Source organism: Aotus nancymaae, unplaced genomic scaffold (assembly GCF_030222135.1).
Source record: "Aotus nancymaae isolate 86718 unplaced genomic scaffold, 86718_ANA_hifiasm-v0.15.2.pri h1tg000193l, whole genome shotgun sequence".
In the NCBI taxonomy this organism is placed as follows: Eukaryota; Metazoa; Chordata; class Mammalia; order Primates; family Aotidae; genus Aotus; species Aotus nancymaae.
The window spans coordinates 211821-232000 of record NW_026988608.1 but is presented as its reverse complement, the minus strand read 5'-3'; the positions used below and the strand labels follow the sequence as shown (position 1 = coordinate 232000).

Below are 20180 nucleotides of genomic sequence, written 5' to 3'. Positions count from 1 at the left end.
ATGAGGCTGGCCTCGCGCGCGCTGTGCAGCGCCGCCCAGGCCGCCTGGCGGGAGAATTTCCCCGTGCTCGGTCGCGACGTGGCGCGGTGGTTCCCGGGCCACATGGCCAAAGGTGAGGCCCGGCGGGGAGGGGCGTTTCGGCCGCGGGCTGTCCCGGCCCTGTTGTCCTCGGCGGTGCGGGCGGGGCCTGCCTGACCCCTGACCCCTGACCCCTGGCCGGCCCCGCCCCTCTTCCCCCTCCTCCCGCGCTCCCGGAGCCGCCTGGGGCTCTTCCGCTGCGGAGCTGCGTGAGAGGCGCTTTCCCGAGAGCGCCCGCGCGGAGCCGCCCCGGCCCTGTTGTCCTCGGCGGTGCGGGCGGGGCCTGCCTGACCCCTGACCCCTGACCCCTGACCCCTGGCCCGCCGCCCCGTCCTCTGTTCCCCCCCAAGTTAATCCTCCGAAGCCTCCGTTTCCACAAGTTCTTGACAAGATGGGCTTTCCTGAGTTTTCTGGGGACTGAATGAAATAATGGGTATGAAGGCGCCCGTTCGGCTTTGACTCGTATGTTGAGTCGTTCTTTTCTTCGGCTTAAACGTCCTTGCTAATTTCTTAGTGTTTTTTTGTCACGATTCGGCCCCAAGAGGACCTCTAGGGCCGGCCCGGCCCCTCTGGGCGTTGAGATGGCCGCCCCTGCGTCGGCTCCGCGTGCCCTGAGGGCCGAGGAGGAGGAAGGGCCGGCGTGGCTGTCCTCGGTCCTCCGACGGCCCCGGAGGGCAGAGCTTCGCCATCTCGGCTGTATTCCTGCTTGGGGGACCCTACGCGGTGGCAGGGGCCTGGTGGACCAGTGTTACTCTAATCTGTAGCCCAGATGAAGACCCGTGGAAGTGAAATACTCCACCGTAGTCACCCACGAGTCAGGTGGTGGAGACTGCATCTGGGTTTCGGCGCATGGCCCACCCTCGGGCCGGGCAGCGGTCGGTTTCCCACTCCGAGGGTGTGGAACTTGGAGGAGGCGCTCAGCGGAAGTCATTACTTAGTACGCTTCACTCAGACGTAGTCTGTTTAGGTTACTTATGGCGGCATGTCATTCTGGACGATTCAGCTTGAATTGATCACTCTCGGACGGTGGCGAGCTCCTTTGCTGAGGCATCCTTCTGTTTTCCAGGGCTGAAGAAGATGCAGAGCAGCCTGAAGCTGGTAGACTGTATCATCGAGGTCCACGATGCCCGGATATCCTTTCACAGAGCAGGGGAGGCTGTGTAGGGCTGAGGGCCCCACAGGGTCGTGGGGTGAGCCTTATGCTGCGCTGAGGCGCAGGATCCGAGAAATAAAGAGACGGGACACAGACGTACAAGGAAAACGCAGCTGGGCTCGGGGGGCCACGCCACCTATGAGCGGAGTCAGGCGAGGCCCCGAATGTCCAGAAGCGTATTTATTGTGCATAGGTTAGGGGGCAGGGCAGAGAGTGAAGTCATCTTTAAGGACAGTGATAGGGTCGTGAGCAATAAAACATGGGGTCCACCCCCATTAGGTCACCTAGGCCGGGAGGTGGACAGTGTGCAGCAAGGGGCCCGTTCCCATGAAGGCAAGGGCTGTGTGCAGTAAGGGGTCCACCCCCATTAGGTCACCGAGGCTTGAAGGTGGGCCGTGCGCAGTGAAGAGGGTGCAGTGTGCAATACTTCTATCTATGGGCAAACTACTGCTAAGAAGTATCTTTATGATACTGAACGCTGCTGCCTGGGCCATGGGTTCTTGTCCTGGTGTAACTGTTTTCCCTGAAATCATGCTCTGCACCGTGTCTGCTCCAGGCATTCCTCCGATTATAAGCTGCTTCTTCCTTAATTCATGCTCTGTGCTGTGTCCACTCTGGGCATTCCTCCGATTATGAACTAAGGTGTAATTTTAGGTATATATGTAGGGAAATATTCTTTAGGCACTCGTACTATCAACTATTTATGATTATATAGAGAGGATTATATAAAGGGATCCTTCAAGCCCTAATTCTCTAAACTAATACATGATTATGTAAAGGATTATATAAAAGGAAATAGCTGAGTAGTAACACTATAAAGTGAGATATTCCTCAAGCCCTAACTGTGCCAGGGTCCGCTTAGCTCTCTTTCCTCGGTGTCTGTCTGGGGGTTACCCACAGGCTGGGCGTGGTCTCACGCCTGTAATCCCTGCACTTTGGGAGGCCGAGTCGGTTGGATTGTCAAGAGATCGAGACCATCCTGGCCAATGTGGTGAAACCGCATCTCTATAGAAAATACAAAAATTAGCCAGGCGTGGTGGCATGGCCCTGTAGTCCCAGCTACTCAGGAGGCTGAGGCAGGAGAAACGCTTGAACCCGGGAGGTGGAGGTTGCAGTGGGCCACGATGATGCTACTGCACTCCAGCCTGAGCAACAGAGTGAGACTGTGTCTCAAAAAAAAAAAAAAAAATTTTCTGGGGAGGCTTTTAAAAATACCAATTGCTAGGACGCTTTCTAGACCAGTTAATCAGAATCTGTGGTGTGGGGTCCAGGCTGCCTGTCTGTGAAACTTCCTTGTTAATACATATATCTAGGTCACTCAGGCCAGCAGTGCGATTCTCTAGATCGGCTATGAAACCGTCATTTAAATGTTCCTGCCAACCGGGGCTTTCCTCCTGTACTTGAGGAATGAATTGGCAAGATGTGATGATTTGTTTATTGATGGGTGTTCTTCGCAGAGCCGGATTTTGCTATAATTGAGTGATGTTTAGATTCTCTTTATATGATGAAGGGTTGCTGGGACCTCTGCAATAAAGCATTGGGTTTCTTTGCTGTGGGCTGTAAATATATCAGTTCCTGTAATATGCCAGTCCTATGTTTGATTGTTAAAAAGTAACGGAGTGTAGTGTATGTCATGAGTGAATGTGATTAGAAGGCATGTCCCCTCTGGCCTGGTCCACCTTCCTATCTGAGGCGTGCCGAGAAGCCAGAAGGCTGTCGTTGGCCTCTCACATCCAAGAAGAGTCCAGAGGAGGGGCTGGCCTCTGAGGGAAGAGTGGTTTACATCAGGTTTCTCTGCGTGGATGTGGACACACTGGCTTGACTGGGTGGTCAGACAAGACGTGCCGGAGGCCTTGGGAATCCCACAGCTAGACTCCGTAGGAAAGATGAAGTGCCAGGCAGGGCGGAGAGTGAAGGAGGTGAAGGTGACAGTCCCCGTTCTGCCCGTGTTAGTGCTGCAGGAGATGCGTCCTCACAGCAAGGCCTGGGTCCCTGTGCTGAGGGGAGGAGGCCTGAGGATGGTCGGGAGGAGGCCTGAGGATGGTCGGAAGGAGGCAGGCCTCCACCTGCAGGTGCAGCTGCAGGGCCCTGGGCTGCTGACACCCCTTGTGTTCTTGGTGGTCACAGCGGGTGGCAGTGGTGGTTTGAGATAGTCTGTTAGGGTTTTATGGGGGCATGTTTTTTTGAATGATTATTCACTTTGAATGTATGTACCATGGCAACTAAGCAATAACTTAATTACAAAATCTTTCTCTGAGCTTTGGGTTTTTAAATTTTTTTTGAGTTGTGGTCTTGCTGTGTCCCCTAGTGTACTGTGATGTGCTCATAGTTCAGTGCATCCTCAAACTCCTGGGCCCAAGCAATCTTGCTGCCTGATTTTTTTTTTAAGTCATCACAAGTGCTTTCACTACTTGGTACTTTTAAGTGGTATGAGTGGTTGCTTCTGCCTGTAAAAATGTGACTTTTTTTAGACTGGTAGTTGACTGTCTAGTATAGGGGTACAGCAGTGTCTCACCTGGTCTGAAAAATGCCGGTGCTTGTGAAGAATTATTAGAGAGGTTCACTTGTCCTTGGATGGCCCTGTTTCTGCCTCCCCGAATGGGGACACTCGAGTGCATTTACCACCCAGAGGCAGCCTCAAACTCCTGGGCCCGAGCAATCTTGCTGCCTCAGCCTCCCGAGTAGTTGGGACTACAGGTGTGTGCCACCACGCCCAGCTAATTTTTTTATTTTGTAGAGATGGAGTCTTGCTGTGTTGCCTAGACTGGCCTCAGACTCCTGGCCTCAAGTGTTCCTCCCGCCTTGGCCTCCCAATGTGCTGGGATGGCAGGTGTGAACCTCTGTGCCCAGCCTGGGCTTTGTGTTTTGCCACTGTCATTCCTGTCTGGGAAGCCGTGTGACAGCCCTGCCCTTGTGGCCTTCGAACCTGTGGTGGTGGGTGGGGGTGCACCCTTACCCCAGCGAGAGGGCGAGCTTGGGGACAGTCTGAGGTCAGGGGACTCCTGACCTCACGTGATCCACCCACCTCGGCTTCCCAGAGTGCTGGGATTACAGGCATGAGCCACCGCATGTGTCCCCCTACCCCAGTCTTAAAACCCAAGGAAGGTACATTGCCTCATCTGAGCTCGTTTCTCTGAGACTGCTTCCTTCTCACTGTCAGCTCCTTCTTACGGTGGCCCCAGTCTGCGTGACAAGACGGGAAAACACGTTGATTGGCTGGTAAAGCTTTGGAGGAATTTTTGCCTTAATTTTGCCACATCCCACTTTCAGGCCGCAACCCTCTGTTTCAGGAAACCCTTGGGCTTAAGCCTCACTTGCTGGTCCTCAACAAGATGGATCTGGCGGATCTTGCAGAGCAGGAGGTGAGGCCTTTCTCTCGGGCGCCTTCACGGTGTGGCTGTGCTTTCCCCACGTCGCTTGTTCTAACAGAAGAGCTGCTGGACTCACACCGAGTGTGAGTTTACCCAGACAGGCTCTGCTTTGGAAACAGCCCTTTGCTCTGCAGAAGTGCGCCAGCATCGTTTCTCCTATGGCGTGCCTCCCGCTAACTTTTGGGTCGTGATCCGGACACTCGGTGTGTGCGCCTCCCGTGGGACGTGGCCACGTCGTGATCCAGACACTCCTCCGTGTGTGCGCCTCCCGTGGGACGTGGCCACGTCGTGATCCAGACACTCCTCCGTGTGTGCGCCTCCCGTGGGACGTGGTCAGGTCGTGATCCAGACACTCCTCCGTGTGTGCGCCTCCCGTGGGACGTGGCCACGTCGTGATCCAGACACTCCTCCGTGTGTGTGCCTCCCGTGGGACGTGGCCACTTCGTGATCTAGACACTCCTCCGTGTGTGTGCCTCCCGTGGGACGTGGCCAGGTTGTCCTGCCAGAGCCTGAGTGGTGGCCACAGCGGTGCTGTGGACCTTTCCTTGCTGATGGGGGTCTCTGCTCTGTCTCACGTGGTGGCCACCTGTGAGCACCTGACTTGTGTCTGCTCCACATGTGACTTTCACATTTTGCTTAGTTAGTTTCAGTAGCTACATTCAGCCAGTGGGGTCTGAGGTCTTCTGTGATGCCCCTGGGTGTCCGGCTTGCCACTGTGACCCAAGGGCTTGTCTGCCAGCTGCCTTATGCACACCGTGGGATTCAGAAGCCCAGCTCGCTGCTGGGAGGCCCAAAGGAGCTAAAGGGTTTCTCCAAAACAGAGCAGAGTCAGGGGTACAGGTGACCCTGGGCGAGGTGTGTGGGTGAAAGAGCGCAGAGATGGAACTGGCCCATTGTCCCACACAGCTGATATTTATGGTTTCTTTTGAATAAACAAAGAAATGGACCCCCTGCCAGTCTTTTTTTTAGACAGAGTTTTGCTGTTGTCTTAACCTAGGCTAGGGTGCAATGATGAGATCTTGGCTCACTGTAACCTCCGCCTCCTGGGTTCAAGAAACTCTCCTGCCTCAGCCTCCCAAGTAGCTGGGAGTACAGGCGCCTGCCACCACACCCAGCTAATTTTTGTATTTTTAGTAGACAGGGTTTCACCACGTTGGCCAGGCTGGTCTCAAACTCCTGACTTCAGGTGATCCACCCACCTCGGCCTCCCAGAGTGTTGGGATCACAGGGATCAGCCACCGCATCTGCCCCACACCCCAGTCTTAAAACCCAAGGAAGGTACGTTTGTCTTAGCTGAGTTCCTTTCCCCGGAAACCAATCCTTAGGTCCCCCAGATAACGTGAGGGAGCTGCAGCTCCCCAGGTCACGGTGCTGGGACAGCGAGACTCCAGACCCCTTGTTTGTTGTGGCTGCTCCCTTGCCTTCCCCGATTCCTGTTTTCCTGACTGACCAACTCTTTTTCTTTACTTCTGCTTTGTTTTCCTGCACATAGCTACGCTCCTTCCCTGCTGTATGAACCCTGACTTGTGTTGGCTGGGGAGATGGATTTGAGATCGGTCTCCCATCTGCGCAGCTACAGCCCCTGAATAAAGTCTTCCTCCCTGGCGGTACTCGTCTCAGTGATTGGCTTTATGTGCGGTGACAGCAGGACCCAGACTGAACCCCTGGTGCTTCAGTAAAAAAGACTGGAACTGTTACTTTGAGGGGCTCATATCTGCGTCTCTTGCTCTGTTGGCAAATCCTGAAAGAGGAGGTGTCAGAATCTTTTGATTTCAAGCCATTTTTTTTTCTTCAAGCCATTTTTGACTTCAAGTTGTTAATGATGCAAAAGTTTTCTGTCTGTTGCAGTAGCAGTAATGCCTTTCAGTGTCTCAGTTGACTCTGGTACATTCACGTTACTTAAATCCCGACCACAAGACTCTCCCACGGGTTTCCAGGAAAATGCTACCTACTAAAGCCACCAGAGTTGCTTTGTTCATTAAGAATCCAAGCAGTAGACATCTTCCCATCGTGAGAGCCCATGTCCACTGCGCACGCCTGCAGATCTGACTGCTCCTAACCCCGCGCTGTGCAAAGGGAGGCAGAATGGTGGTTTTCCAATCATCACAAGTGCTTTAACTAGTTGCTGCTTTTAAGTCGTATCAGTGGTTATTTCTGCCTCTAAAAATGCGACTTTTTGTAGACTGGTGGGCGACTGTCTAGGATGGGGGCACAGTAGTGTCTTACCTGGTCTGAGAAATGCCAGTGCTTCTGAGGAATCGGGGGAGACAGGTAGACTTGCCCCGTGTGGCCCAGCTTTCCTCCTCCCTGAGCAGGGACAGCCGAGTGCATTAGTCATGCAGACTGTGGCTTCAGGGGTGTTGTGCTTTGTCTCGCTGTCCATGTCACCTTGATGGACAACTAAATAAAACCAGTAGCACCGGTCATCTTTTAGCTTAGCTGATGACACGACACTGATCACCGGTCATCTTTTAGCTTAGCTGATGACACGACACTGATCACCGGTCATATTTTAGGTTAGCTGATGACACGACACTGATTTTTAGAAATACGATATAGTTTTACACTGGTTTCACTGCATGTTAAGGCTAGTGAATTCAAAAATTAGCTGGGTGTGGTGGCACACGCTTGTAATGGCCGCTACTTGGGAGGCTGAGGCATGAGAATCGCTTGAACCAGGGAGGTGGAGGAAGAGGGAGCTGAGATTGTGCGACTGCACTCTAGCCTGGGTGACAGAGTGAGACTCTGCCTAAAAAAATAAAGTAAAATGGAAATGTTTTGTCTCTTTCAGAAAATTATGCAACGCTTAGAAGGAGAAGGCCTAAAAAATGTCATTTTCACCAATTGTGTGAAGGATGAAAATGTCAAGCAGGTGGGCTTTTTGTCTGTGCCGTTTCTGCTTCCGTAGGTTCCAGGAGTTTAGTAAGAAGCAGAGCTTTGGAAAAGAGCTGCCGCACGTGGGTCGATCTCCGGGCACGGGCTCAGGCTCCACACGTTCCAGGGCTGTCGGCGGTCAGAGTCTTCTGGAGACTCACAGCCCGTGTTTCCAGTTGTATGTGGTAGAATTTTCTGGCTTCTTCATGAGAAGTTAGTTAGAGCCACAGCTGTCACTGAAGCCCGGGCCCCAGAGCTCAGGCTGACATCTGTGGCCGGGGCAGAACGCGTTTTCTGGCACCGGATGCTCGCGTGTCCCGCCTCCAGATTAAGGATGGCGCCCCATTTGCCTGTGAGATGCTGGGTAGAATTCCAGATATGAGGTCTCTGTTTCCCTGAGCCGTGTGTGGAAGTGGAGACACTGGAGTCCCTAATCCTGTTCCGAGGTGGGAGGAGGCGGCGTCGGGCCCGGGGCGGCCCTGTGAGTGGGTGTTTGTTGCAGATCATCCCGACGGTCACTGGACTGATTGACAGCAGCCACCGCTACCACCGAGGAGAGGTTGGTTGTGGGGCCCGGAGCTGGGAAGCAGTTGTGGGATGGGCCGGCCCCTCCTGCCCGGACTCTGCGGAGAAGGTGCTGCGCCCCAGGCAGGGAGGCCCCTCCTCTGTCCTCTCATTGTCTGCAGTGGAAAGGGCTGGGGCCGTCCCCGCTGGGTGGGCAGAGCCTCTGCGTTAATCTCCCTTCTTCCCAGAGCTGGCCTGGCCTGGGGTCCCCTTGCCTGGGTGGGGTTGGGGAGTCTCAGGCTGCAGTGGCCGGGGTGGTCCCTATGACCCCTGTCTCGACCCCGCAGAACCCGGAGTACTGCATCATGGTCATCGGGGTCCCCAACGTGGGCAAGTCCTCCCTCATCAACTCCCTCCGGAGGCAGCACCTCAGGAAAGGTACCGGCGCGTGTGGCTGGTGTGTGACGCCTCGTCTTTCCCGGAGGGGACGTGCCCGAGCAGCGCAGCCAGTCTCCTGCTGACCCCACAGCCCACAGCGCTTGGGGGCTTTTCTCGTTAGTCCAGTTCACAGGAGGGCTGAGTAGTGGGGCCGGGTCGTTCTGCTGTGATTTTCACACTCAAGTTTTCTCTCTTTAAAAGTCTTTAGCTCACGCCTGTAATCCCAGCACTTTGGGAGGCCAAGGCGGGTGGATCACGAGGTCAGGAGATCGAGACCATCCTGGTCAACGTGGTGAAACCCCGTCTCTACTAAAAATACAAAAAATTAGCTGGGCATGGTGGTGCGTGCCTGTAATCCCAGCTACTCGGGAGGCTGAGGCAGGAGAATTGCCTGAACCCAGGAGGCGGAGGTTGCGGTGAGCGGAGATCACGCCATTGTACTCCGGCCTGGGTAACGAGCGAAACTCCGTCTCAAAAAAAAAAAAATCTTTAATATGAGGATAACTTTTATAAACTTTGATATTTTTTCATTGATTTAAACCCCTTTGGTCCAGAGAATTGGAAGCGTGTGAAGTAGGCAGGGGGCTGAGCAAGGCCATTCCTCAGAGGGCGTCTTTGTTGCTGTTGCTGGAGGCTTCCTGGACTCTGGGGTCCCAGGCGCGCCTCTCCTCCCTCCCCTCTGTGCATGTTCTCAGACTCTGGCTCAAAGCAGAAGCCCCACCACCCCTCACTGTGCCCCGTGTTAATGTGTTTTTTTTGAGTGTTTTAAAGTTTTAAGTCATTCTTTCTTGGCTTCGTTTTTCACATTAATAAGGTGTTTATCGACAGACCCATTCTTGATGTGCAAATCTGAAGGCTTAAAACTATGGTGAACTGTTATTTTACAAAGAGGGTGTTTTTGGTGCTAATTGGAGAGTTGTTACAGTCATTTATTCTTTTTTTTTTTTTTCTTTTTCTTTTGAACATCAGGAGGAATATTCTTTTACTTTTAAGCATGTTATTTTTTATCTGTGGCGTTAAGTACATTTATAGGGTCATGCAGCCAGCACCATTTTCAAATATTTTGGTTACCTGAAAATGAAACGCTGTAAATACAGAGTCAGCCCCCAGCCCCCACACCCCTCGTTCCACTTTCTGTCTGAGTTTGGTGGCTTTTGTGACTGGCTGATGTCCCTGATCTTGATGTTCTCAAGGTTCGTCTGTGTTTTCGTGAGTGTCAGAATTTTATTCCTTTTTAAGGTCAGTCACCCCCCCGTTGTATGCACAGACCACATCCTGTCCATTCATCTGGCTGGACACTTGTGTTTTTTACTCTTGCGTCATTTGTCCACAGTGGAGTGGTCAGACTCTTGGGACATACCCTGAGTGGGTCCTAGAGAAGCCACGGGGTTCAGAGCCCAGGTGGGCTCCTGGTCAGCCCTCTGTGGGCAGTGCTGTGGGAGGCAGGCTGACCCGGCTGCAGGGGTGGGTCCGGGAGGGAGGTAGGGGACTGCGTGGAAGGAGCAGCTCTGGTCTGACCGCCAGTCTGACAGTGTGTTTCCAGTCCTGGAGAGGCAAGTTCTGGTGCATTTGTTGAAGACTGTCAGCCTCTGTGTGGCTTGGAAAGTGCCCCTGCTGTGAGCTGGTTTGGGACTGAAAGTGAAACAAGTTACAGCCTTGGGAAGCTCATGTGGCGTTTAGGTTTTTCCATTTTGGCTGGCCAGTTGTGCTAGTTATATATAGCTCCCTGCCTGTTCTGCAGCTTATGTGTTCAGTAAGTATCTGGGCCTCCTTTTCTCCTTTTCCTGCAGGAAAAGCCACCAGGGTAGGCGGCGAGCCCGGGATCACCAGAGCTGTGATGTCCAGAATTCAGGTGGAGTCCTCAGGGGCCAGGTCCAGCACTCTGTTGAGAGCTGTGCAGGCATCTGGCACTTGCTGACCTCTGTGTGGCTTCCTGTCACTGACCACGCTTCCCTCCCCTCCACTCAGTGTCCCCGCCAAGCACCCCCGTGGCAGGCAGTGCCCCGTCCTGACACCGTGGTCCTTAGAGTCTTCATGTCAAACCTTTGGGAAAGGTGCTCTGTTTTCCCCATTTCCAGATGAGGAGGCCACTGTCCAGGGCCACACAGTGGTCAGGGCAGAGCTGAGCGACCCCGTACCCCCCACTCACTCCCCCGTGTTCTTCTCGGGAGTAGAAGACGAGCTGTTGGGGCCTGATGCTTTTATTTATTCTCCAAATTAAGTGGGAATTAGGAACCCTAGAGCTTGGCGAGAGTGACGCTGCCTCGGGGTTGGGTCCCGGAGGCCTTCCTTGGAACATTGGGTGTCAGGGGCTGCCCAGGCTTCCTGAGCAGCCCGCCTCGGTGGGAGGCTGCCACCGTGGCCTGATCGCGCCCTTTGTGCCCACACAGGTCTCTGAGCGGCCGCTGATGTTCCTGCTGGACACTCCTGGCGTGCTGGCTCCTCGGATCGCAAGTGTGGAGACGGGCCTGAAGCTGGCCCTGTGTGGTGAGCTGGGGCCGGGGCAGGGGCCCCTGTCTCCCCACCTTTAGGGCTGACTTTGACACGGGCCTCTGGAGTGGAGTTGTTACTGCCTCTGACCTGGTTGCTGCCAGGCCTTTCCTGAAGCTTTGTGTGAGAACTGTGGTAGTGCACAGCGGACAGGCACCGGTCACCATTGGACCCTGCCCCATGAGTGGCTTTTGCTTTCCCCGTTTGACAGACCAGGGCAGAGAGGTCGGTCACAGATGCTAGGCCGGAGTTGGGGCTGGGACCACAGCCCAGTGCCATCCTTTGGTGGAGGGCCTTTGTCGCTGGGTGGCCTCTTCCTTAAGAGCACGGTGTCTTTGGGCTGAGACTGGAAGGGATGTGTTTGAGCCTGAGGGGAGCACAGATGTGGGCCGTTTCCAGTGCTCACCTCGGCTGCTGCCTCCACAGGAACAGTGCTGGACCACCTGGTGGGGGAGGAGACCATGGCCGATTACCTGCTGTACACCCTCAACAAATACCAGAGCCTTGGGTGAGTGCGGTGAATGCAGGGCAGCTGGGGCCCTCCTCCTAGTCACCTCATTAAAACAAAAACAAGAACCAGCATTATAAAGGTATTATGAACACAGTAACCTGCACATTATTTAAAGTGTCCAGTTGGAGAAGTTTGGGAGTACAGTCACATCTGTGGAAGCAACACACAGTCGAGAAAACGAGTGTTCCCGTCACCCCAGGTCCCCTGCGCTCCCTTGTGGTCGCTCCTTCCTGCCCCGGCAGCCGTTTTCTAGAAATCCACAGAGACGGAACCGTGCAGGATGCACACTCTTGTCGAGCTCGTCACTCGGCACCGTTGTGTGATCCCCGGGTGTTAGGGTTAGGGTTATCTTTTTATTGATACAAAATAGATGTTTTCAGGGTACATGTGACATTTTGATACATTCGTATCATGTGCAAGGATCCAATCAGGGTGATTGGGATATCGATCATCTCAGACATTTATCTCTATGCTGGAAACGTTGAATTGCTCTCTTCTGGTATTTGAAATAATACTGTAGAATCCTTTTAACTGCAGTCACCTTACCGACTTCCGAGCACTTACTCCTCCTTCCTGACTATCGAACCAGCCTCCGTGCGTCTCCTCGCCCGTCACCTCTGGTGATCACGTGACGTCCACTTTTTCAGCTCCCGCATTTGAATCAGTGCATGCGTTATTTGTCTTCCTGTGCTTGCTTATTTCACTTAACCTCCAGTTCCTTTTGTGTCGCTGCAAATGGCAAGATTTCATCCTTTTTTATGGCTGAATAACATTTCCTTGGGTTTTATGTACCACATTTTCTTTACCCCTCATGCTTTGATGGACACTTAGGTGGACGTCGTATCTTGGCCATTGTGAGTGGTACTGCAGTGGACGTGGGAGTGCAGGTGTCTCTTCAGTATGTCCATTTCCTTTCTTTTGGGTCTGCACCCAGTAGTGGGATTGCTGGACCGTATGGTAGTTCTGTTTAGTGTTTTGAAGAACCTCCGTACCGTTTTCCATAGTAGCTGCACTGACTCACCTTCCCACCAGCAGGGTCTGACGGCTCCCTTTCTGCACGTCCCCAACGGCATCTGCTGTTCCTTGCCTTTTTGAGAAAAGCCATTTTAACTAGGGTGAGGCGAAATCTCGTTGTGGTTTTGACTTGCATTTCTCTGGTGATTAGTCATGTTGGCCATTTGTATGCCTTCTTTGGAGAAATGTTTATTCAGGTCTTCTGTCCATTTTTTTTTTTTTTTTTTTTTTTTTTGAGACGGAGTTTCGCTCTTGATACCCAGGCTGGAGCGCAATGGCGCGATCTCAGCTCACCGCAATCTCCGCCTCCTGGGTTCAGGCAATTCTCCTGCCTCAGCCTCCTGAGTAGCTGGGATTACAGGCACGCGCCACCGTGCCCAGCTAATTTTTTGTATTAGTAGAGACGGGGTTTCACCATGTTGACCAGGATGGTCTCGATCTCTTGACCTCGTGATCCACCCGCCTCGGCCTCCCAAAGTGCTGGGATTACAGGCTTGAGCCACCGCGCCCGGCCTTCCTGTCCATTTTTTAATCGGCTTGTTTTTCTTGCTGTTGAGTTGTCTGAGTTCCTTATGTAATCTGGTTATTAATTCCCCGTTGGGTGGATAGTTTGTAGATCTTTTCTCATCGTTGCTTTGATAGTTTTGTTGTTTGCTTCGGGTCTTGCTGTGCCGTCCGGGCTAGAGTGCAATGGTGCGATCTCAGCTCACTGCAGCCTCGGCCACGCAGATTCAAGCAATTCTCCTGCTTCAGCCTCCTGAGTAGCTGGGATTACAGGCACGCGCCACCACGCCCAGCTAATTTTTTTCTATTTTTAGTAGAGATGGGGTTTCACCATGTCGGCCAGACTGGTCTTGAACTCCTGACCTCATGATCCACCTGCCTTGGCCTCCCAAAGTGTTGAGATTACAGGCATGAGCCACCACGCCTGGCCGAGTTTTTTTTTTTAAACTGTCATCTTGGATTCTTGATTTGAGAGCTCACACATTGCCATCTCATTAGGGTCGGTCACTGGCTCTTTGTCTGTTTGAGGAGGTCATGGTTTTCTGTTAGCTGTTGTTTCTTGTGCACATATGTCTATGGTTTTGCGTTGAAGGATTTGTTATCCAGGTCTTTTCTGTCTGGCTTGTTTTATTTTTTATTGGATGTTTGCTTAAGGGTTCTTTGCAACTTACTGTCTGGAGTTCTTCCACATCTCTCGTCTCATCCTCAGATTTGAGTTCTGGAATATTGCTGGTGATGTTCTTGGTGCTGGATATTTGGTTCTGGTTTTCTTTGAGATGGTGAGTGAAGCCAGATTGCTTCTACTTCTCTATTTTGGTGATGTCATTCCCTCTATCAGCTCTTTAATATTTTTGATGCTATTGTAAATGGTATTGTTTTTATTTCCATTTTTGGTTTTTATTGCTAGTTCATAGAAATAGAATTGAATTTTGTGTATTGATCTTGTATCCTGTAACGCTGCTAAACTTACTCATTCCAGTAGCTCTTTGTAGATTCCAATTAGATTTTCTACCTAGACAATCACGTCATTTGCAAATAAAGATCCTCTTACTTACTCTTTTCCAGTCCAGATGCCATGTTTTGTTTTCTTGCTTTATTGCACTGGCTACAGTCTTCAACACAATCGACATTTTTTTTAGTACTTGAGATGTGGTGAGAACAGACGTCTTTTTTTGTTCCTGATCTAAGGTAGGAAGCTTTTAGTCGCTTACCATTCAGTGCGGTGTTAGGTATGGGTGTTTCTTAGATGCCCTTTATCAGGTTGAAGAGAACAGTCTGGCTAGAGGCTTGTTAATTTTACTGATTTTTCCCACAGAATCAGCTTTTGGTTTCGTTGACTTTCTGTCGTCTTCATTTTTCATGTCATTGGTTTCTGTTCGATACCCACTTCTGCTTTGCCGACTCTCCGTTTGTACCGTCAGTTACTGCGAGAAGGGTATTGAAATTTCCCACTGAAACTGGGTTTCTGTCTTTCTCCTTGCTGTTCTGTTTCAGCTTTATGTGCTTTGAAGCTGTCCTGTTAGGTACACAGACATTCAGGAGACTGTTGTGTCCTCTTGAGGATTTCATGCCTTTGTCATTATGAAACGGTCTTTTCCTTTTATCCTTCAGAACATTGTCTGCTCTGAAATTTGTCTTGTCTGATACTCATGTAGCCACTCCAGCTTCTTTTTGAGATGGAGTCTCACTCTGTTGCCCAGGCTGGAGTGCAATAGCGCGATCTTAGTTCCCTGCAATCTCCGCTTCCTGGGTTCAAGCGATTCTCGTGCCTCAGCCTCCCGAGTAGCTGGGATTACAGGCGCGTGCCACCATGTGTGGCTAATTGCTTTTGTATTGTTAGTAGAGACGGGGTCTCACCATGTTGACCAGGCTGATCTTGAACCCCTGACCTCAGGTCATCCGCACGCCTCGGCCTCCCAAAGTGCTGGATTTCAGGTGTGAGCCACCGTGCCCGGCCCGTTCGTCTCAGTTTTTGTTTTCTTTGTTCTCTCTCGTGCCTCTTCAGGAGTGAATATTTAAAAATGATTCTACTGTACCTCCTTTGTTAGCTTATTGTCTGCAGCTTTTGGGAGAGGTCAGTGATGAGCTTACAATCGTTTACTTCCATTGTCCTTACCCTGGTCCTGCTGCCGTCATCGTCATCATCATCATGATGTACTTTACCGTTACACGTTTTATAACCCCAGTTACACTTCTTTTCATCCATACGGTTACCGTTTAAAGAAATACAAAACAGGGAAGTTTTAGGTGTTTTCCCGTCAGTTTACCATCCCCAGCTTCTCATTTCCTTGTGTGGGTCCAGGTTTCCTCCTGCTGTGATTTTCCTCCTGTCTGGAGGGTTTCCTTTAGCAGTTACTGTAAGGCAGGCCTGCTGCTGATGAATTCTTTCCGCTTTCGTTTGCCTGAAGGCATGTTTATTTCACCTTTGTTTTCAAAGATATTTTCTCTCTGTGTGGAATTACAGATGGAGGGTTTTTAGTGCTTGAGGGAGTCGCTCCCCTGCCTCACTCCGGTGCTGTCTGATGAGTTGCCGTCACGTTTCTTCTTCCTCTGCTTCTTCTAGGATTTCTTCTCAGTGCTTTTGAGCAACTTGATCACGACAGACCTTGGAATGGTTTTCTGTATGTTCCTTGTGCTTGTAGTTCATTGAGATTTTTGGATCTGGGGCTTTGTAGTTTTCATGAGATTTGGATCATGTTGAACCTTTATTTCTGCCCCCTCTACTCCTCAGGACCCCGGGCACACAGGTCCAGGCTGCTTGGCTCGGTCCCGCCGCGGCTCAGGAGAGCTTTGTGCTTGTTCTGCGGTTTCTGTTGCTGTGTCTTCAGGCTCACTCATCTTTCCTTCCGCAGTGTCCAGTTTGCTGTTCACGGTCCTCACTTCTGCACATTCAGTTTGGATCATTTAAAAAATGCCTTTCGTGTCTCAGCTGAGATTTCACATCTTGTCTGTTAATTATAACATTGGGTCAGTTTCAGTTGACTGATTTTTCTTCTCATTAGGGGTCTGTTTTCTTGCTTTGTAGGCCTGGTAATTTTTGGATGTCATAAATATATACATACATACACATATATGTAGACACACACATGCATATAGATACACACATGTACACATATAGACACATACACAGACACACATACGTACATACACATAGAGACACACACATATATAGACACACACACAGACATACACATATAGACATAGATTATAGACACAGACACACATGCATACACAGATATAGACACATACACATAGACACACATACGTACATACACATAGAGACACAGACATACACACATGTAGACACACACACATACATATACATATATATATTTTTTTGTTTGTTTGGTATTTTCTTTTTTTGAGATGGCATCTTACTCTGTCACCCAGGCTGCACTGCAGTGGTATGATCTCAGCTTACTGCAGCCTCCACGTCCCGGGTTCAAGTGATTCTCCTGCCTCAGTCTCCCAAGTAGCTGAGATTACAAGTGTGTGCTACCACACCTGGCTAATATATATATTTTTTTGAGGCGGAGTCTTATTCTGCCAGCCAGGCTGGAGTGCAGTGGCTCGATCTCGGCTCACTGCAACGTCCACCTCCTAGGTTCAAGCAATTCTCTGCCTCAGCCTCCAGAGTAGCTGGGATTATAGGTGCCTGCCACCATGCCTGGCTAATTTTTGTACTTTTTCGTAGACACGGGGTTTCACCATCTTGGCCGGGCTGGTCTTGAACTTCTGACATCATGATCCACACGCCTCAGCCTACATAAGTGCTAAGATTAGTTTTAGTTTTTGTTTTTTTTTTAGACAGAGTTGCATTTTTGTCTCTCAGGCTGGAGTGCAGTAGTGCGATCTTGGCTCACCGCAGCCTCCGCCTCCTGGGTTCAAGTGATTCTTCTGCCTCAGCCTCCCGAGTAGCTGGGATTACAGGCATGTGCTACCACGTTCAGCTAATTTTGTAGTTTAAGTAGAGACAGGGTTTCTCCATGTCGGTCAGGCTGGTGTCAAACTCCTGACCTCAGGTGATCCGCCCATCTCGGCCTCCCAAAGTGCTGGAATTAGAGGTGTGAACCACCACCCCTGGCCCACACCCAACTAATTTTTGTATTTTTAGTAGAGATGGGGTTTCTCCATGTTGGTGAACAGGCTGGTCTCGAACTCCTGACCTTAAGTGATCCACCCACCTTGGGCCTCCCAAAATGCTGGGATTACAGGTGTGAGCCACTGTGGCCGGCTGGATGCTGTGTATTTTGAGTTTCACCTTGTTAGGTGGTGGATAGCTACATTCCTGTCAAAGTTTCGGGCTTTGCTCTGGGACAGGTTATTTGGAAACAATCCTGTCCTTTTGGGAGTTCTTACCATTGGAGGTCTGGGGTGTGGTCAGGGACATCTTCTCCAGCCTTACTCCTCTCTCCTGGGACAGCTTTTCTGGAGCAGCAGGGCCCTTGAAGCTGCTGATTCAGAGCTCACACTTGGTGGCTCCCACCTGCTCCCGTGGGCTCTCAGCTCATGTCTTGTTTTGCTGGGCCTTGGGGTGAGTCCTGTGTTGCTGGGTCATGCTGAGACCAGGTCCGAGGGCGACAGCCTCCTCAAGGCTGAGCCCGTCCTCGTGGGAGCCGCGAGACAGGTTCCCCTCACCCCTGCCAGTCGGGAAGGTTGGTGGGTGTTCGGTCCGGGAGAGTCAGCTCCTGAGGCTCAGGGCGGTGTTTGTCTCTGTGAGTTGCTGCTTTGTGTCGGCCTCTCCCTCCAGGCCTTTCTGCCCAGAGCCTGCACTGACAGGACTCAGGGCGCCCATGAGAATCACCGGGTGGCGCTCAGCAGTGGCGGGTGGCTCGTCAGCCCGTGCTGGTCCGTGTGCTGTGAAAACACCGCTCAGACGTCTGGCCGGGCGGGAAGGATGCAGGGGGACTGGCTGCCTGGAAGTCACCGAGTGCCATCCTTAGCAGCAGACGGGGGCGTTGGCAGGTGTTCTGTGCTGCCCTTTTGGTTTCCAGGAGCCGGGCCTGCACAGAGACACAGGGAGGCTGAAGCCTGCGCGTGTGAACGGCTGTTACTCTCCGTTGCAGCACGGGCTCCAGTGGCGGGAGCTGCCTCTGTGCTGCTGGCCACGGCCACACAGGACACAGCTCAGGGATTCTCAGACAGTGGCTCTCCCCTGGGTTCATCTCAGTCATCCACAGTGCCGTAGTCACTGTTACCCACAGGAAGTGCCTGGCCACGGCCTCGGTGGCACTCGGGAGGGCGGGAGGGTCCGGCCCGGCTGTCTGAGAGTGTTGGTGCCGGGCCCCTTGGCACTGACCCGCAGCTCGTGTGCAGGTACGTGCAGCACTACGGCCTGGGCAGTGCCTGTGACAACATAGAGCGCGTGCTCAAGAGAGTGGCCGTGAAGCTGGGGAAGACGCAGAAGGTGAAGATACTCACGGGCGCCGGTGAGTGAGGCTGCGGCTGCGGGCGCTGGAGCTCGCCCCTTTGCCCAGGGGGACCCGGCCGTCCCGGGGGAGGCGGGGAGGGAGGAGCGTGTCGAGGAGTGTGCGGGTGGCTCTTCTGGGAATGGGTTTCGGGGCAGGGGAGCTACAGAAAGTTGTGGAGAGGAAGGGCTGGTAGTCCAGGCTTCCAAGGGTGGGCCTGGCCCTGCCCCGTGCTGGGAGTGCTGGGTGGACACCTGCAGGCCTCGCGTGCCTGGCCTTGGAGGCTCCAGGCAGCGCAGCTCAGCTGTTTTGTTTCTGAGTGTGATCCCATTCTCAGGCTTCCCCGATGCCACCGTAGGGTCTCTTGGTGGGGGCTGGGCCCGTCCTGCTGTGCAGGCTCCTTCCTCACTGAACCCTCCCGTCCCCTAGGTGACGTGAACGTTATTCAGCCTGACTATCCTGCGGCAGCCCGCGACTTTCTCCACACCTTCCGCCGTGGGCTGCTGGGCCCCGTGATGCTGGACCTCGACGTCCTGCGGGGCCACCCCCCGGCCGAGACTGTGCCCTGAACCTGTTGTTGGGGGGAGGGCACCGGAGACCTGTGGCCTCCCAGACCTCCTGACCGGGGTGGTTGAGTCTCAAGACAGCTCACCAGGTTCAGAAGCTCCACGCTGGCCACTAGGGTGCTGTACTCTCTGGCGCCCCCATGGCCCGGTCAGCTCCAGGGGCCCTGGTTCCAGGGGTGGAGCGGGTGGGAGTGGACACCAGGCTTCCCAGTCGGCTCCCAGGCAGCCCCACATGCTTGGTTCTCCTGGAGCGTCCTGCCCAGCGCCTCCATCTCAGGAGTTCAAGCTATGACCTGTAACCTCTAAAATCTCCAATTAAAGGGCCTGTTTGTTACTGGCCGGGGAGGTGTACCGTAGTGCTTTGGGCCTGTGTGTGGAAGTTGGTCTCACCAATGGAACCTAAGAAACGAGCGCGTTGGCAGCTGGGGCTTGTGTTGGAGGCTTTCAGTCCGGTGTCCTGCAGTCTGCAATAAGGAAGAGGCCCGCTGCCGGCAGAGGGGTTTATTTCACACTTAAAGGCGCGCACAGACACGGACAGGACACTCCCAGCGGCAGAGCCTGAGCACTGGCTTTGCCTCTCGGTGCCCTGGGTCTTGTTCCAGGGCAGGGCTGAGGGGGACGCCCGGTACATGGCTCTGTTGCGCACAGACTGGAAGGTTGCCCGGCATGGGCAGCAGAGACCCCTGGCCTCTGAGTACCTTCTAGCCCGTGGGGTAGTGGGATTCTGCAGTAGTTGGGCTGAGGGGGGTGGGGAAGAGGGAAGAGGAAGGAACGCAGGTGGGGCTGGTGCTGCAGGGCCTGGGGCCGGGGACATCCTGTGCAGAAGCTGCCGCCGCCTCGTCCTTCCCACAGCAGCCTCCACCGTGGCCCTGGTGCCCAGCGGCCCCTGCTTGCTGCCCGGCCACCTCTGCTGCCCCAACCCCACACACTCAGCAGCCTGAAGTTAGCCCCCAAGTGCCACCTGCATCCTGCTGTAACCCTGACCGCCCATGGCAGGAAGTATTGAGGAGAGTGGATGTGTCAGATGCTAATGTGCTGAATAAACGATCACTGCGGAGTGTGGTGTGTCCACGCCTGGAACATTCCATCAGCTCGCAGTGCTGCGGTGTGTGAGAATCGGGTGCAGCGCAGCCCATTTTCCAGGTGGGTGTCTGCAAAGTCAAGGGGGCTCTGGTGGGTTTCTCTTCCTTGAGAGGACTCAGACCACTCCTGCCTCCTGGGGGAGATGGCAGAAGGGCTCCTGCCTCCTGGGGGAGATGGCAGAAGGGC

At 53.0% G+C, this 20180-nt stretch overlaps 1 protein-coding gene across 3 annotated transcripts; it reads left to right on the top strand.

Moving 5' to 3' along the window:
- MTG1 (mitochondrial ribosome associated GTPase 1) lies at positions 1-19250 on the top strand. Of its 3 annotated transcripts, none has more exons than XM_064371837.1 (11): positions 1-112; positions 1145-1211; positions 4491-4593; positions 7394-7474; positions 7979-8035; positions 8328-8418; positions 10209-10270; positions 10809-10905; positions 11335-11416; positions 18254-18366; positions 18775-19250. In XM_064371837.1, the coding sequence occupies exons 1-11, from the start codon at positions 1-3 to the stop codon at positions 18912-18914; spliced, it is 1005 nt and encodes a 334-aa protein (XP_064227907.1). In that variant the 3' UTR covers positions 18915-19250. The 3 variants fall into 3 exon arrangements, with proteins under 3 accessions (XP_064227907.1, XP_064227908.1, XP_064227909.1); XM_064371838.1 differs by lacking the exon at positions 1-112 and adding an exon at positions 472-511; XM_064371839.1 differs by lacking the exon at positions 1-112 and adding an exon at positions 497-540.
- The last annotated feature ends 930 nt before the right edge of the window (positions 19251-20180 follow it).

Bases quoted from the DNA above. Each gene is read 5' to 3' on its own strand.
- MTG1 (XM_064371837.1), top strand. From the start codon at position 1: ATGAGGCTGGCCTCGCGCGCGCTGTGCAGCGCCGCCCAGGCCGCCTGG. The intron at 113-1,144 runs GTGAGGCCCGGC...TCTGTTTTCCAG, and splicing joins CCCGGGCCACATGGCCAAAG to GGCTGAAGAAGATGCAGAGC. The intron at 18,367-18,774 runs GTGAGTGAGGCT...CCCGTCCCCTAG, and splicing joins GAAGATACTCACGGGCGCCG to GTGACGTGAACGTTATTCAG.